General features: G+C 39.8%; 1 protein-coding gene across 2 annotated transcripts in view; it reads left to right on the top strand.

Moving 5' to 3' along the window:
* Window positions 1–16,656, top strand: part of CD99L2 (CD99 molecule like 2) — a 117,708-nt gene that overhangs the window by 96,586 nt on the left and 4,466 nt on the right. For both annotated transcript variants that reach the window (XM_074200618.1, XM_074200619.1), the window contains exons 8-9: window positions 5,292–5,330; window positions 7,107–7,226. In XM_074200618.1, coding sequence (XP_074056719.1) covers window positions 5,292–5,330; window positions 7,107–7,226 — 159 coding nt within the window. The remainder of the gene's footprint in view (window positions 1–5,291; window positions 5,331–7,106; window positions 7,227–16,656) is intronic.

Raw genomic sequence — 16,656 nt, 5'->3', positions numbered from 1 at the left:
GAAAGGGAAGATTGTATGGCATGTTCTACACATGATCCCTGCTCAGATGGGGCAGACCTTTAGGTGAGGAGGTGTGGCTCGTTGAAGAAGATACTGGGAAAAGGACTGAGAAGTGACACTAGAAACATCCCACCTGGACTGAACCTCTCCTTTGTAACAAAAACAACCTAGGGAGTGACTTTGAGTGCAAGCATTACGCAGAACTCTGCTCCTGCCAGGAAGGGAGGGACATTTGTTTTTCTTTTCTGTGGGATTGATTCTTTAATTATAGTTATTTCAAATTATCATTATTATTTTATTTGCATTTTTTGTTTTTATTGTTTTTGTGGGTTGCTTTTTTTTTCTCTTGTCAGAAAAATCTGTTTAAATTTTAGGGTCAAATGAAGTTTGTCATGTGTATTTTTCATTATGAATGTAGCAGAATAAAAACCTAAACTGTTCCTCTTCTGAAGAGATAGAAATATTCTCTCATATACATGATATCTGTACAATATTTTTGACTTATATCTGAGATTATTCCTGGAGTTTGCAGCATAAAATTTTGCATATATTTTGGGTACTTAAGGTTAAAGCAGGATATATATATATATATATATACACACATACATACATACATACATACATACATATATGGCTAGATTCAAATGGGAACCTTTAAGTCACAATCTATTTTTGTCTCATATAGACTTGATGGAGCGAACCAGGAATCCTTTCCTACCGTTAGTCCTCAAATAGAACTTTTCGTAATTAGTCTCATACCCTGTTGTTAGATTAACAGATGTGTTGGCTATGAATGGGGTGCTTCTGCTGGTGGGGGCAATTTGCATGTTTTTTTCCCCCACACATCTCAGTAACCAAGTGATACTTTATTGGAGAAGATATAAAACTTGCTTGGAGAAAATATAAAACTTGCTTTTTCACTGAACTAAACTCATAATCTACCTGAGGAACATTTGGAACCCTCAATCTTTGGGAACTTGCTGGGCCTCAATTTCCCAGTGGAGTAGCTTATCTTTGACAAGCTCAAGTAGAGGCAGTTAGGTGATAAAATGGTTAGTGTGTTAGGTATGGAGTTAGGAAAACCTGGCACTGACACTTCCTAGTTGTGTCACCCTGGGCAAATCACTTAACCTGTGTGTCTCAATTTCCTCAGTTGTAAAACGGATAAAAATAGCCCTGACTTCCCAGGGGCTATTGAGAGGATCACTTGAGGTAATATTTATAAAGTGCTTAGCATGTGCTTGGCTTAGTAACTGTTTATTCCCTTCTCTTTGTGCTGCTTGCCTCTTCTGATAAGCACAAACAGCATTCCTATAGTGTTTTCCTCTTTGGAGACCTCTTTGGCATGGTCCTTGCAGCATCCAAGCCATCCTGCTGAGGGTTCAATGGGAGCACAAAGAATCACTTGTGGAGTCATCAGTGAGCATTTGCAGCTCTCCCCATTTCATTTTCAAGTGTGCTAAAGTTGTGAGCCTCCTTTTGTTCATCCAGGCTCACTTTAGGCTCCACAGCCATAGCATATCAAGGGAGCCAAATAAAAGGCAGTAGTGATTGGCCCTTCTGCTGCTAGAGAAGCAGAGGCACATAGTACAGAAAACTCGGGATTTGGAATTAGCAAACCTTGGATTTGAATCTAGCCACCTTAGATTTGAATCTAGCCAATGCTAGGTAAGGAATTGTACCTATTGGCTTCCTTGACCTTGACTTCCTCATTCATAAGATACTTATAGAACCTTTCTTACATCCTAGTTGTGAGATTTATGTATGATAAAGTAGGCAAAGCATTTTTTTTTTTTTTTAGGTTTTTGCAAGGCAAACGGGATTAAGTGGCTTGCCCAAGGCCACACAGTTGGTAATTATTAAGTGTCTGAGACCGGATTTGAACCCAGGTACTCCTGACTCCAAGGCTGGTGCTTTATCCACTACGCCACCTAGCCGCCCCTACAAAGCACATTTCAATTCAATTCAAAGTACCATAGAAATATCAACTCTTACGTGTTATTGTTTTTTTAAATTAATTTTTATTAAAGGTATTATTTGAGTTTTACAATTTTCCCCCCAATCTTGCTTCCCTCCCCCCACCCCCCCCTCGGAAAGCACTCTGTCAGTCATTACTTTGTTTCCACATCACATGTTACTGTTGTTCTGAGAGAGGGTTCTTCATATCTCTCATATGTGATGTAATGGAGTGGGAAAACTCTAGATTGGGAGTCAGGAATCTGGGGTCAGTGACTCAGTGTGTGATACTTGGTTGAGTTGTTGCTTTATACTAGGTCTCAGTTTTTACTTTTTTTTCTTTTTTCTTTTTAGTCTTTTTTGCAAGGCAGTGGGGTTAAGTGGCTTGCCCAAGGTCACACAGATAGGTAATTATTAAATGACTGAGGCTGGATTTGAACTCAGGTCCTCCTGATTCCAGGGCCAGTGCTCTATCCACCGTGTCACCTAGCCACCCCCTCAGTTTTTACTTTCTATAAAATGGGAAGATATGGGACAGACCAGATGATTTTTGTTGCCCTTTCCAATTCTTTCATTCTCTGAAACAATTTTGTGAGTGAACCATGGTAGACTTAGAGAGCAGGCAAGGATAGGAAGTATATAGCAGAAGACCATCAATTTTGAGTTTCCTCTTCTAATAGGTATGGATGCAATCTAGGTTTCTACCCCACGTGCCCCCCCCCCCAATGATCTATGTTGAATTTTGATTTGTTTAATTTGTCCAGTTCTAAAAAGTCAAAAGACAAAAATGCACAGGAGAATAATAAGCCACGTGTTAGCTGAGTTCTTGGGTGTTAACAGAGACAAATTTCATTGGGTTATATAGTACAGTGTTTAGAAGATCTGAATTCTAATCCAGCTCTGATGCAACTAGTTCTGTGGCCTTTGGCCAATCACTTGGTAATAATAATATATATAATAGCTAGCATTTATCTAGTGTCTACTAAGAACCTTACAAATATTATCTCATTTGATCTTTATCACAGTTCTGTTATTATGTCCATTTTGTGGATGAGGAAACTGAGGCAAACAGGTGAAATGACTTGTCTAGGATCACATAGCTAGAATCTGTATAAGCTGTTTTTAAACTACCTGATTCCAGGTCTAGGACTGTACTCACTATGCCACCTAGCTGCCCCTGTGAGTTTATTTTTGTATCTTTAAAAGGAAACTAATGGTATTTATGCTATCTACTTGGCAGGGATTTTGTGAGGGAAAGTTCTTTCTAAAAGTTAAAGTGCCAGAGAAATGGGTGTTATTTTTCTTGTCATTTGAGCAGTATTTTTAATATTGTGTTGGATTTTAGTAGCTGGATAGGAGAAGGCATCTCAAGAATATGAGCACGTGCAAAGGCATGAAGACAAGACTGTGCACTGGGGTGGGGCTCAGGGTGGAGGCGCTGTATAATCCATCTGGGTTGGAACTTTGGAAGCCCATTGAAAGGGGGAGCAGTTAGGGAATAGGACTGAGGAGTCCTATGGTAGAGTCTGGGCTGTTGGACTAAGGAGTTTGAATTTGACTTGAATAGTAGTAGATAGGAAGAAAAAGGTGTCTATGAAATGCTTAGTTCTTCCACGGTTCTATGTCCAAACTTGTGGATACAAAAACAAGCAAAGGACAACCCCCTCCCTTGAAACACTTGACTTAATAGCTAAAGACTACATGAGAGAGAGACAGACAGACAGACAGACAGACAGACAGACAACATGCATAGACCAAGCTAATTTGGAAGCAGAAGCTGGGGAGATGTAAGCCAAAATGCAGACTGTATAGTTTAGAGATGATCAAGAAGTTGCCTTTATCAGGGGCAGCTAGGTGACATAGTGGATAAAGCACCGGCCCTGGAGGCAGGAGGACCTGGGTTCAAATCCAGTCTAAGACACTTAATAATTACCTAGCTGTGTGGCCTTGGGCAAGCCACTTAACCCCATTGCCTAGCAAAAACTAAAAACAAAAAACAAAAAACAAAAACCTCCCCTAAAAATAATTTAAAAAAATAATTTAAAAAAATTGTTTAGCTGTGTGACCTGAGGCAAGTCACTTAACTCCATTGCTTTGTAAAAAAAGTGACCTGATCCTAGACAAGCTTACTACAGAGCTAAGGGTCCCAGTGACAGAAGTTTAAATTTCAGTGGGAGAAAGTATAGGGCCAGTGTTTAGGTGGCATGTCTTGCAGTAACCAGGAAATGCCACAGTGGCTCAGTTCCAGAAAGAATAAAGTGAAAGCTAACTTCTAAGAATCCAGGATCCTCAGGTTCTGAGTTTTGTTGGATGAGGAAGAGATGGTATTCTTACCTACCTCCTCACAGTTAATAGCTGTTTTGAGGACTGGAGCAATTAGTGGGTTGTCGATCAGTGGGTCACTCTGGAGAGTGAAAAAAAGTGAAGTAGCTCTGGGTGCCCTCTTGCTCCCTGAATAGCCAAAATTTTCCAGGTATTGTTCCCTGCCTGAAGCTGACTCAAAAGTTCTCAGACTTAATTCTTGATTTTTCATTAACTAATGAATTGAGTTGTCTTTTAAGAACTATCTTGAGTAGTTAAATAGGTCAGAGTGTTTTCCTGGGGAAAGGAGTGTTCCCCTCCCTGCCCCCCCAACTAATCACTTGGTTTCAAGTGTAGAAGACCACCCGATAAATATTTCCTCTCTGTATAAGAGACTGCACTAGCCTATCTGCATTACTAGAATGTCAATTTGAATAGGGCTCTTGACTGACTTGTGTCATCTCAGTACCAATGTGTTTTTCTTTGCCTCAAAAATTATCACTACCAGTTAGATCTTCTTTCTTCTAATTGCCACAGTGGCCTTTTTGTACTGTGTAAACTTTGCCTATGTTGTTTTATCAAAAACTTAAAATCATGAAAGTCAGAACCCAGAGTTTTCAGTCACCTGGAAGACTGGGATTTTTTGTGTTCCAGGGATGAGAAAATCCTTAGTTGATAGCATGAATATAGTAGAGACAGTGCAGGAAGCCCTGGGTTTATTCCCACTTTTGCTACCTGTTAGCTTTTTGGATCATGAGAAAAGCACTTTTCTGGATGTCATCGCCCTGTCTGAACTAATGTGCAGATTTAATTAGATGATTCTGGAGATCTTTTCCAACTCCAAATCTCTGATATCATGAGCCTTTGATTGGGTCACAATCTATTAGGCTCTGCTGGCTTAGGGAAAGGACTGTGTCAAAGATAATTAGAAGTATGGTTTTCCATCAACCCATATGCTTGTATGTTGGAGGGAGGGAGTAGCAACTGAGTTTTGAGAGTCCAATCAGACCCTAATTATTACATGTCTTTTCTAGGTGATGGCAGGTATGATAACAATGATGACCCTGGAACTGGTAAGTTACTATATGTTTAGATCACAAGTTCTTACCCAGCAATCCACTAACTTGTTTATTTTTTAAATATTTTGATATGTATTTCAATATAATTGGTCTCATTTATAAACCTACATTTTTTATCTTATGCATTTAAAAACAAAATTCTAAAGAGGGGTCCATGACCACAAAAAAAGGTGGTGAAGCTCTGATCTAGGTGCTACTCTGTTGGGCAGTACATGTCAAGTCATTACTCAGCTGGACCCCGAGGCATCCCTTCTTCCAAATTATGTGTGTGATCTCAAATATGTGTTGAACTCGATTAAAAGATGCCTCCTTAAGGGTGAGGACTATTTACTTCTTGGTCCACTGGAAAGAGGACTAGACCTCCAGTCAGTAGACTCGATTTGCCACTAGCCATGTGACCTTAATTTAGCTGCTCAACTCTTGGTGCCTGTTTCTTCCTCTTATAAAGCAGTAATGTTATTAATAATAATAACTGATATGTTTGAAAATATTTGAGTAGGTTTTTAAAGTTTGAAAAACAGTTTACATATGTTACCTCCTTTGATTGTCACAGCAACTTTAAGAGGTAACAGAGGAGTAAATTAGTTCCAGAAATGGTAAGTGACTTGCCGAGGGTCACCCAACTATTAAATGGCTTAAGTTGTAACTATTAACTGTCTTATCTCACAGGTTTGTTGAAATGGTTACACTTTGGAAAAAGTAAAAAGTACTTGGAAAATACAGTGACATTTAAAAATATAGATATTTAATTCAGATGAATTTAGTGTTAAGCCTATAGTTGTATCAAATATACAGTCATTTTTTGACATTCATGGGGATTAGTAATAAAGAACCCTGGTGAATGTGAAAAACCATGAATAACAGTAGGTCTTACTAACCAAACCTTTTATCTCTAATAATTCTGATCAAATTTGTTTAATGTACAAAACAAATAAAACAACATACTGCTGGTGTAGCTACAGTAATTGCTTCTTGTATTTCTTTCTATGAAAAACAAAAGATACACAAAGATGGAAATACAAGAAGCAACATCATGTGACTAAGTCTGAATGGTAGACAAAGAGGAGGTGTTCCCCAAAAGAATGACTCATAGTTCTTTAGTGCACTGAAAGTTTTATAAAAGTTAATTGTTTATATAACAAATTTGTGTAGCCTAATGGTAGTAAATGATAAAATAGATTAATATATAGTTTATACCTTTATGAGTTACTAAAAATTTTTTTTAGTTTTCTTTACATACATGTGTCATGGTTTGTGTTTTCTTCAGTATGCTGCAAATCTTCAAAAATTTCCATTTAATTATCAGTGGCCAGCCTGTGAATAACCAAAACCGTCAATGTGGAATCCTCGAATATTGAAGGATGACTTTAGTTGGTCAGAGGTAGGGATTAGTATTAAGTCTACTTGGTCAGGTTGAGGTTTGGAAGAAAAAACTTCTTGACCATTTAACTTTTCCCCAATTGGAAAAGGTTGCTCTGGGAGTCTCCTTTCCCTGGAAGTCTTCTATCAGCAGTGTGTGTGTGTGTGTGTGTGTGTGTGTGTGTGTGTGGTGTAAATGGGAATTCTTTTTCAGGTGTGATTTGAACTAGATATCCCAAGAGTTTGAATCCAAGTCTTTGCTGAAGTCGACCTTCATCACCAAGCAATGTGTTCATATGATTTGGTATCAGTAGGGAAAGAAAACCAGACTTTGGTGTGGTGGATTTCTGTGGTCTCTCTGCCTTACCTCATCTCATCTCTCTCTGCCTCTTTCCATTTTTCCTTTGGCAGGAACAGTAGCAGAAACTGGGACAATTGCTGGCATAGCCAGTGCCCTTGCAATGGCACTCATTGGAGCAGTCTCCAGTTATATTTCCTATCAACAAAAGAAATTTTGTTTTAACATTCAAGGTAAGTGATTGAAGATGATTCTCTTTTCTACTGGATCCTCACTCTTTACCCTTTTCTTTCTAATGAGTATGTAATGCTGTGAATGGGACGGTCGTGGTTGCTTGTCTTCCAGGGAGAATGAGGGGAACAAGGCCAAACCACTAACAAATGAAAAGCCGGTGTAGACTCAAAGAAGAACTTTTGTCCCACTAAGATAATAACTGGAAAGGTTGTGGATGAGATGTTTACAGTAGACTTTCTTTTAGAGAAGGGACTTGATGTGCTGACTTTTGGAGGTCCCCTCCAGCTCTGAAAATCTGTGGTTCTATGTACAGCAGAAGAACCTTTTGGATCCCAGTTATTCGTGGGAGGCAGTGGAACTGTGGCTTCTGGGCAAGTCCAAGTCACATGGGTAAAGTAGGCATTGGCACAGAGGAGAAAGGTCTGAGTTGGGCACATGACTCTGTCACTGACCCTGGCTTCCTTGTTTGGAGTAGAGTAGTGGAATACCAATACCAGTCTATTCTAAGAGAAGAACTAGAACTGGTTTTTTTAAACTCTGAACTGTGGGAGAGAAGCAATCTCCTTTGCCGGTGATGATAGGAACTTGGGAAGAAACCTAGAACTAGCTGGTTTGCTGATGGTACTGGAACCCTTATCCATGGATTTCTGTTGTAATGAATGCTCCCTTAGGAGAGGATAGTCTTTGGGTTCACTGTTCTGCTAAGGTCAAGAGTGCTCAGAAATCCATGGAGAGCTCATCCAGTGTCTCCTGCAGCCAGGTTTTCTTGGAAGTTTTGCAGTTGCTTTTTAAGGTATGGGACTAGCAAATAATGTTTAGAGAAGTAAGCAGTAGAATGCGTTTTTCCTCCCTTAAAAAAAGCTCAGTTTTCAGCTTTTACATCTACAGGTTGAACCTGCTTTATGTAATTAATGGGCTTTTGAACAGTTGTATATAAATATCATAGTTGTTGATGATCTTCTATTTTCAATGGGTGTGGGAGGGTGGGGCCTTCCATCTTTGGAGGGGATTAGAGCCTTCCTATCTCATGAGTTTGTGACCTCAGATGTATACTTGGTATATGCAGCTGTGAGGGACTCTTCCCTCCCTTCTTTCCTTCCTCCTTCCTCAGGTTCCCTGTTGGGAGGTAGAACTTGGGACAGCTCCCACCAGGTCTTACTCTACTGCACCCTCCCACTCCTGCTCTTGAGCCTGGCCTGGAGCTGAATTTCTCCAGCTTCTAGGTGAATTTCCAGGATGTTAGAAGAGCACACTAAATTAGCCACGGGCCTTTGGGCTTGGGCTTACACTTTCCATCTTTGGGAATCTGAAGGTGCGGGCCAGGTGTGTGCGCTTGTATTTTGGCAACTACAGTTGAGACTGCCTCAGTGGCAGTTTGCTGTTGTTTTTCTTTCTGACTATACAGGCTGTAGGTTGAAGGCCAGAACTGAGAAGTCTGGGTCTTGTGCTGAATAAACTTTTGGTAATCAGTCATAGATAGCACTGTGCCACCTAAGTGTGAGCTTAGCAGAAATAGCCAGAGAGGGTACAGAGAAACCCTTCTTTCCCTCTGCTGTGATTTCATTTTTATTTAGTATAAGTGCAGTTGGTACCAGGCAAGCAGACATCCAGCATTGGGATAGAGTGACAAAACTGGAACAGTCTCTACCCTCAAAGAGCTTCCATTCTTTTGGGGCGGGAGACTGCGTGCAGCACACTACAGGTTGGTTGGTTCTTGTCCTAAATTACTGAAGAAGATCAAAGTGACATCACTGTGTTAGAGGTGAGTTATAGGGTATGTGATTGGGGCTGCTCAGCCCATTAGGAACTGGGAATGCTCCAGCACAGGTCGGGCACAGATAGTCCACGTGTGCACCTGAGATATTTACTCCTAAACTTAGGTATATCCTATTTCCTCTGAGCTGCTTCCATTCTGCCTTCCTCATAGAGCACAACCCCCTCACTGGTGAGGCCATGCCATGCTTGGGCGGTCCAGGGACCAGTGTCTCCCATGTTGCCCAATCAATCCCAAAGTTCTTAAGAGAGACCTTCAGGCTATCCTTGTGTCGCTTCTTCTGATGACCCTCTTGTGAGTGCTTGCCCTGTAGGAATTCTCCATAAAATATTTTTTTTGGCAAGTGTACATCTGGCATTCTAACAATGTGAGTAGCCCACTGTAGTTGCACTCTCTTGTAGTAGTGTTGGAATGCTTGGCAGTTCAGCTCGAGGCAGTGTCTGGTACCTTCTCCTGCCAGGTGATCTTCAGAATCTTCCTAAGTCAATTTAAATGGAAGTGATTTAGTTTCCTGTTATGGAGCTGGTAGACTGTCCAGGTTTCATAGGTATGCAGCAATGAGGTTGGCACAGTGACTCTGTAGACCTTCAGTTTGGTAGACAATTTAATACCTCTTCTCTCCCATAATGCTAAGTGAACTCCACAATATTAAAACTTTTTCATTAGCTGTACTGATGGTCCCACTTATGAATGGTGTGGTGCTGGCTGATGGAGCATCTGAGTTTTTTTTTGTTAATTGTTAAGTCAAAAGCAGAGAATCAATCCGTTCTTGGTTACTCTCAGCTTCAGAGGCTACACTGAGGTCACAACCATCTGCAAACAGAAGATTATGTACCAACTCTTCCTTCACTTTGGTCTTGGCTTATAGCCTTTTTAAGTTGAAGAATTTGCCATCAGTGTGGTAACTGACCTTGATGCCATGTTCATCCTCAGTGAAGACATATGATAAACATGACTAAAACATCATGCTACAAAGTATGGGAGCAATGGACCCAGCCTCATTTGACTGGGAAATCTTGAGAGCATCGTCCACTATCCAGAACCCGGGCAAGCAGGCCAACGTGGAACTGATGTACAATACTGATGAACTCCTCTGGGCAGCCAAATTTTGATACAATTTTGCATAAGTCCTTATGACTGACAGTATCAAAGGCCTTGATCAGATCTACAAATATAGTATACAGACCTGTGTTCTGGGGTGTAGGGTGTGTTCAAGGAAGACTGGTACCTCTGGTGTGAGGGCTGCTGAGCCCTTCTCAGGGCTGCTTTCCACCTTTGATGTCCCCCTGAGCCACCTAACTCTCACCTGTGGCTCCAAGAAGCTGTAGCATGCACAGCGGCCTCACCCTGGTAAACCATTTTGTCAGGAGGACTAAACCAGGTTGAGGGTAACCGAGGGAGTCTCAAACTCATTGGTGAGTTGTGGGGGGTGTCTACCCAAGCATGTGAAGTCTTCCACTGGTGGAATGAACAGATAGAACACTGTTCCAAGGACCATGAAGGCAGCTGAAGCAGGTGCTGTGGAGCACTTGGGTTAGATATCAGATGCCAAGGTCCTCCACTGTATCTGCAGCCATTACCAGTTGTCTTGACTCTGTCTTGCCACTGGACCATGATGACTTTGGAAGAGAGTGAGGTGGATGATTGTGCAATTCTACTTCACTTAAAAAGACATCACCCACACTTTACATATACAGGTACATATGCAAAGTAAATATAAGGTAATTTTGAGAGTGAAGACCTTAGCCACTGGGAAAAATTGGGAAAACTTCATGGAAGCAAAGCCTTCAAAGTAACTGGTGAGGAGAGAGTGTTTTCTGTGCACAGGCAAAAGGCACTGAACTGGAGACTGAAGTTTTACCTGTGAAAAACAGTAAGACTGCTCTTGTGTCTGCTAGACCTGGAAAGGTTTGTTGGGATGAGATTGGAAAGTACTTGGAATAGGATCTAAAAGAGCTGTCTATTTCCAGAGAAAGAACTGATGGAGTCTGAGTGCAGAGCCAGACAGACTTTGTCTTTACTTTCTTTTTGTCTTTTTTTGGTCTGTTTTTCCTTTCACAACATGACTAAGGGTTTGAAATGCTAAACAGAGGAGTTTGTATTTGATCCTAAAAGTAATACAACCACTTTACTTTGAGTATGAGATTGACATTAGCAGACCTGTGGTTTAGAAAAATAATTTTGGGGAGGCTAGGTGGCACAGTGGATAGAGCACCGGCCCTGGAGTCAGGAGGACCCGAGTTCAAATCCGGCCTCAGACACTTAATAATTACCTAGCTGTGTGGCCTTGGGCAAGCCACTTAACCCCATTTGCCTTGCAAAAACCTTTAAAAAAAAGAAAGAATTTTGTCATTATAAGAGGATTAGATTAGAAAAGGGAAAAACTTGACATTGGAAGGAAGGTTAATTCTGAGAAGATGATTAATAAAGCACTTAGCATACCCCAGGAAATTCCAGTAGAGAAGCTAGACCATTACTACCTTCCAGGAGTTTGCCCTGTGATGGGAGGAGGAGAGCTCAAGCTGCAGGTTACATCGAGCACCAGGGTTTGTGGGCCCTTAGGTTGAGTGGCAATGCCCAAGATCCATTGACAGATTAGAAGGCATTGCTCAAGGTCCTCGAAAGTATAGTGACGGGATATGTGGTCAGATCTAGAGGATGCTGTAGTGGCAAGGAGTCTTGCTGAGTGAACGTGGCAGGCCAGATTGCAAGATCTGTGAATTCTCTTATTGAGAAGAGTGTAGTTGGTGATTCACAGAATTTAATGGTTCTAACTGGAGTACAAAGGCATCTTGATGAGTGTCCTCAAGCTTATGGTTCAAGAACTCCAAGGATGGGGGAGATAGACTACCTCTTGTGCCCAATCATCCCACTTTTGCACACTTTTAATTGTTAGGAAATTTTTCCTGACATCCAGCCAAAATGTGCAGATTAGAAGGCTACTGCAGTAGTTGTGATAGGAGGTCATCAGCAAGAAGTAGGAAAGTATTTGTGAGAGTGGAGCGGACAAAGATTTTGAAGTAAAATTGGTAATAGTTGGCAACTGATTGGTATTCAGTTGGTTGTATAGGTTCTAATGTCTAGTAAATCAGTTTCATTATATTATAGCCACATTGTATGCATGTCTAAATGAAAAGGCATTTTTTCAGTTGTTTACTTAAATCGCCTAGTGACAAGTTGAAAGATTGTCTCAGCAGGCAAAGCCAAGTCACACTTGTTCCACCTGATGTTTTTATAATTTTAAAGGATATTTAGGCAAGGACCAATAACAAGGCGAAAGGACCTTTGATGTTTGGTTTGTTTGGGTTTTTTTGCAAGGCAATGGGGTTAAGTGACTTGCCCAAGGCCACACAGCTAGGTAATTATTAAGTGTCTGAGACTGGATTTGAACTCAGGTACTCCTGACTCCAGGGCTGGTGCTTTATCCACTATGCCACCTGCCCCTAGGACTTAGACTTTAATAGTCTTGTACCTAGTCTTTGGTTTTCTGGGGATCTAAAGTTAACCAGATCTGAGTTGAGGTATCCAGGTTTCTAAGATTACAAGTCTAGGAATTTAATTCCTTGATTCTGTAAGTTTCTTAAGTCTCTAGATCCTTAGGTTCTACCTATATTGTTTGTTAAATATTAGACTGTAAGACCTACAAGAAACTTCAACCTACACCTCAAGCCATAGTGCTTTAGACTTGGGTCTTTCAGTCTGTAAGTCTAGGTTCTTAGGTATTTAGATTTCTATGAAATTTTCTTGCTATCCCTTTTTCCTGTCTCTCTCATTGTCTCTTTTTCTCAATTGAAATACTCTCTAGCTAGCTATCTCTATTTACATGTGTCTTTCTCTGTATCTCTGTTTCTTTCGATCTCTCTCTATCCCCAGTTTTTATCACCATCTCAGTCACCAAGCATTTGTTAAGCATTTACTTGGTGTTAGATATACAAAGAAAAACAAAAGCAGTCCCTGCCTGATAGACGTACATCTTCACATCTGTTTCTTCCTCTTTACATCACAATTTCTCATCTTTATGTCTACATTTGTCTTTACTACTTTTTGTCTATACCTTTATCTCTCAACTATATCTAACTCCTACTCTATTTCATATACTTCATATATTTCTATTCGTATATATATTTCTCCTCTTTCTCCGAGGTACTGTGCTGCCCCCTCCCCCTATTCCTGCCTTAGAATATCCCTTTGCCCCTTCCCTTTTATTTAAAATCATCACACCAAAATAAAGGTTAATCCCAGTCCTTCATCTTCTTTAATTCCCTCTCTGACCCTAGCTGATACTAAGCTTCTCAGGGGAAGTCTGTACCTTCCTCCACCTCACATCAGAATGCAGACATCTCATCCCTATTCAAGTTTTCTCCTGTTGCTCACTTTTTATTTCTCTTGATTCACACTTCAAAGTTTCCAGCACTTAGCACAGTGCCTGGCACATAGTAACCGCTTAATAAATGTTTACTGATTAATTGACTGATTTTCTTTTTTACCAGGAAGGCTTGGAAATACTGTATTACTCAGTTTTGCTGAATAAGTAATTTTTGGTTAAAAGCCCATAACTTTTGCCTTTTCAAATATTTTGTTCGCTCCTTCATAGTGACAGCTGTCAAGTCTTGTGTGAACCTGTGCTTGTTTCAATACTTGAGCTGCTTATTTCTGGTTGCTTGCACTAATTCTTTTCTTCAACCAACCAGAAAGGAATTGGTTAGGATGTTCCTGAATTTTTTCATTTTGGGTTTTTTTTAGGGTAGGACCAGTGCATTCTTTCTGTGTTTACTTTGCCCCATAAGGTTTTTTTGTTTTGTTTTGCAAGGCAATGGGGTTAAGTGGCTTGCCCAAGGCCACACAGCTAGGTAATTATTAAGTGTCTGAGATTGGATTTGAACCCAGGCACTCCTGACTCCAGGGCTGGTGCTTTATCCACTGCGCCACCTAGGCCCCCCCCCCCCCATAAGGTTAAGAGTTGGGCAATTTTCTTTCATGATTTCCTGAACACAATGTATAGGGTTGTGGCCCCCCATCCCCCACCTTTTTTGTAATAGTTTTTAGATAGTCCAGTGTTTAATAAATTATCTGTTTTCTAGGTCATTTGTTTCCAGTATGATAGTTTTTCTGTTTCTCCCATTTAAAAAAATCTTTTCTCTTTGTTTTAATATTTCTGTTTTGTGAAGTTAACTTCTATTTGGGCTATTCTAATTTTTCAGAGAATTGGTTACTGAAGTAACATTTCTAAGCTTTTTAATTCTCTTTCCAAGTCTCTTCTCCATAACTCTTATTTCTTCCCTAAACCTTTCTTCTATTGCTTATTTCACTTATAACATCATTCTTTTTTTTTTTTTAGTTAGAAATTTATTATAATAACCTCGGCTTGAGATGAAAAGGGTGGAGACTGCACTATAGGTAATAGGAATGGCTTCATATAAAAATGTTGCAAAGACAGGATTGGCAGGATTTGATGCCTTTAAAGTATAGCTTTATTATTCAAACCAAAAGAAGTCAATTTTTTTTAAACAAGGGAAATACCATATTTCCTATGATAGATTACAAAGTGGGTTACAGGGAGAAGAAAATGTCAGAGGAAGATAGGTTAAAAAGGTAAAGAAAGGGCTCTCAGATTTTCACAGGAATACCCTGGATGAATATAGAGATATTTTTCTCTCCTCTTTCTCCTCCTTTTCCTCCTCCTTCTTCTTCTCCCTCCCCCTCTGTTCCTCTCTCTCCTTTGTCCCCTTTCTTCTCCCCTTACATCTCCCTTATCAGGCTATCCCTTCTCTCCTCACACAGTCAGCACCCTAGTTCAGGCCCATAATTATATTCTGGAATATTGCTGTGGTCTCCTAATTATATTTTGTGTGTGTGTGTGTGTGTGTGTGTGTAGATAGATAGATATAGTTCAAGCAATAATTTTCTTAAAGCAATGTCTAACTGTGGCACTACACTGACAAAGACCTTACTAGCTCTCTAGGATAAAATATCAACTTTCCACTTCAGTATTTAAAGTCCCCAATGGACTTTTCAGAACTTTGCTTCCTGTTCTCTTCCTTACAAATCTCAGTCTAACTGATCTATTTGTAGTTTCTAAAATTTCATATTCATCTCCCATTTCTGTGCATTTGTACAGGTATATAATACCTAGAATTATAACGTCATTCTTAACTCTTTTATTATTTCTTTTAGGAATTCTAGTTGATCTTGTTGGCAAGCTGTGGTTTTCTTGGAAGTTTTACTCATATAGATGTTTTGGAGTTATTTACCTTTTCTGGGTTTGTGGCTTGGGAATTTCTAGTCTCGTAATAGCTCTTTATTGTTTTGTTTAATGTTTCTTCCAACAATCTTCTCTGGGAAACTTGGTGTTGCTGTCTTGTTGGGAGCTCTTGGGGCCTGTGCTTTTGTACTTGGGTGAGAGAATTATGTCTACACCCTGATTTTGGTGATCTTTATATTGCTGGCTTGGGCAGCTATGTAAAAGGCTAAATCTGACATCAGCTCTGGATGTCCCATGTTGCTGGCTTAGTTAGCTGTGTGCATTAAGCCCATGATCTTAGTATATCCCTCTTTCATATTTCCTTCGTGTAGCTTTTTAATTATGATTTCATTATTTTTGTACAAAAGCTTTTCAATTTTATGTAATTGGAATTACCTGATTTATTTTTATTATCTCCTCTGTCTCTTATTTTAAGAACTTATAGCTGTGAAAGGTATCGGACCATGTTGATTTCTAATTTTTTTTAAAGCGTGACCTTCATATTTAGAACATATATCTGTTTTGAGTTTATTGTGGTTTGGTATAAAGTGTGGATTTTTAAACCTAATTTCTATCAGACTGTTATGTTTTTAGAGTTTTTGCGTTTACTTTCTGATTTTTCCTTGTCAAATCAGTTCCATTGATCTACTTTTGTATTTTTTAATGTCTCAAATAATTTTCAAGAATATCTATGGAAATGAACCTTAGAGAAAGATTTTATATATAGAGAGTGAAAGTGAGAGTGTACCCAAGAGAGATATATAGATAAAGATATTAATAGTTAGACTTGACCTCAAAACTGTGGTGGATGTTACCAGAAAACCATTACATCGTCATAGTTCTTTGTCTTCCATATGATATTGTATTAGAGACTGGAGAAGAATGTATTTTTTCTTGCACCTTGTGAAAGGGGATCCTAACACATAAGTTATCTGTTCACTCAGGGTTTATCAAAAGATATAAGCACTGGCCTTGCAGTCAGAAGTACCTGGGTTCAAATCTGGTCTCAGACACTTAATAATCACCTAGCTGTGTGGCCTTGGGCAAGCCACTTAATCCTAAAAAAAAAATAAATAAATAAAAATAAGCATAGATTTTTTTTGGGGGGGCCAATGCAGTGAGGTTAAGTGACTTGCCCAAGGTCACACAGCTAGGTAATTAAGTGTCTGAGGCCAAATTTGAACTCGGGTCCTCCTGACTCCAGGGCTGGTGGTCTATCCACTGTGTCACCTAGCTGCCCCCATAGCACAGATGTCAAGGTTATAAGAAAGAATAGCAAAATGTGCATTTCACTGATACTCTTGCCAGATGTGGAATGGGTCTTTATGTCCCATCACTACCTATAGTTTTGGAGGTCAGGCTATATATTGAATCCTCAGAAGAGTGCTCTTCAACAGCGTGGATCTTTGCCAGT

The sequence above is a fragment of the Macrotis lagotis genome, chromosome X (assembly GCF_037893015.1).
Source record: "Macrotis lagotis isolate mMagLag1 chromosome X, bilby.v1.9.chrom.fasta, whole genome shotgun sequence".
Taxonomy (NCBI): Eukaryota; Metazoa; Chordata; class Mammalia; order Peramelemorphia; family Peramelidae; genus Macrotis; species Macrotis lagotis.
This window is presented reverse-complemented; position numbering and strand designations above follow the sequence as displayed.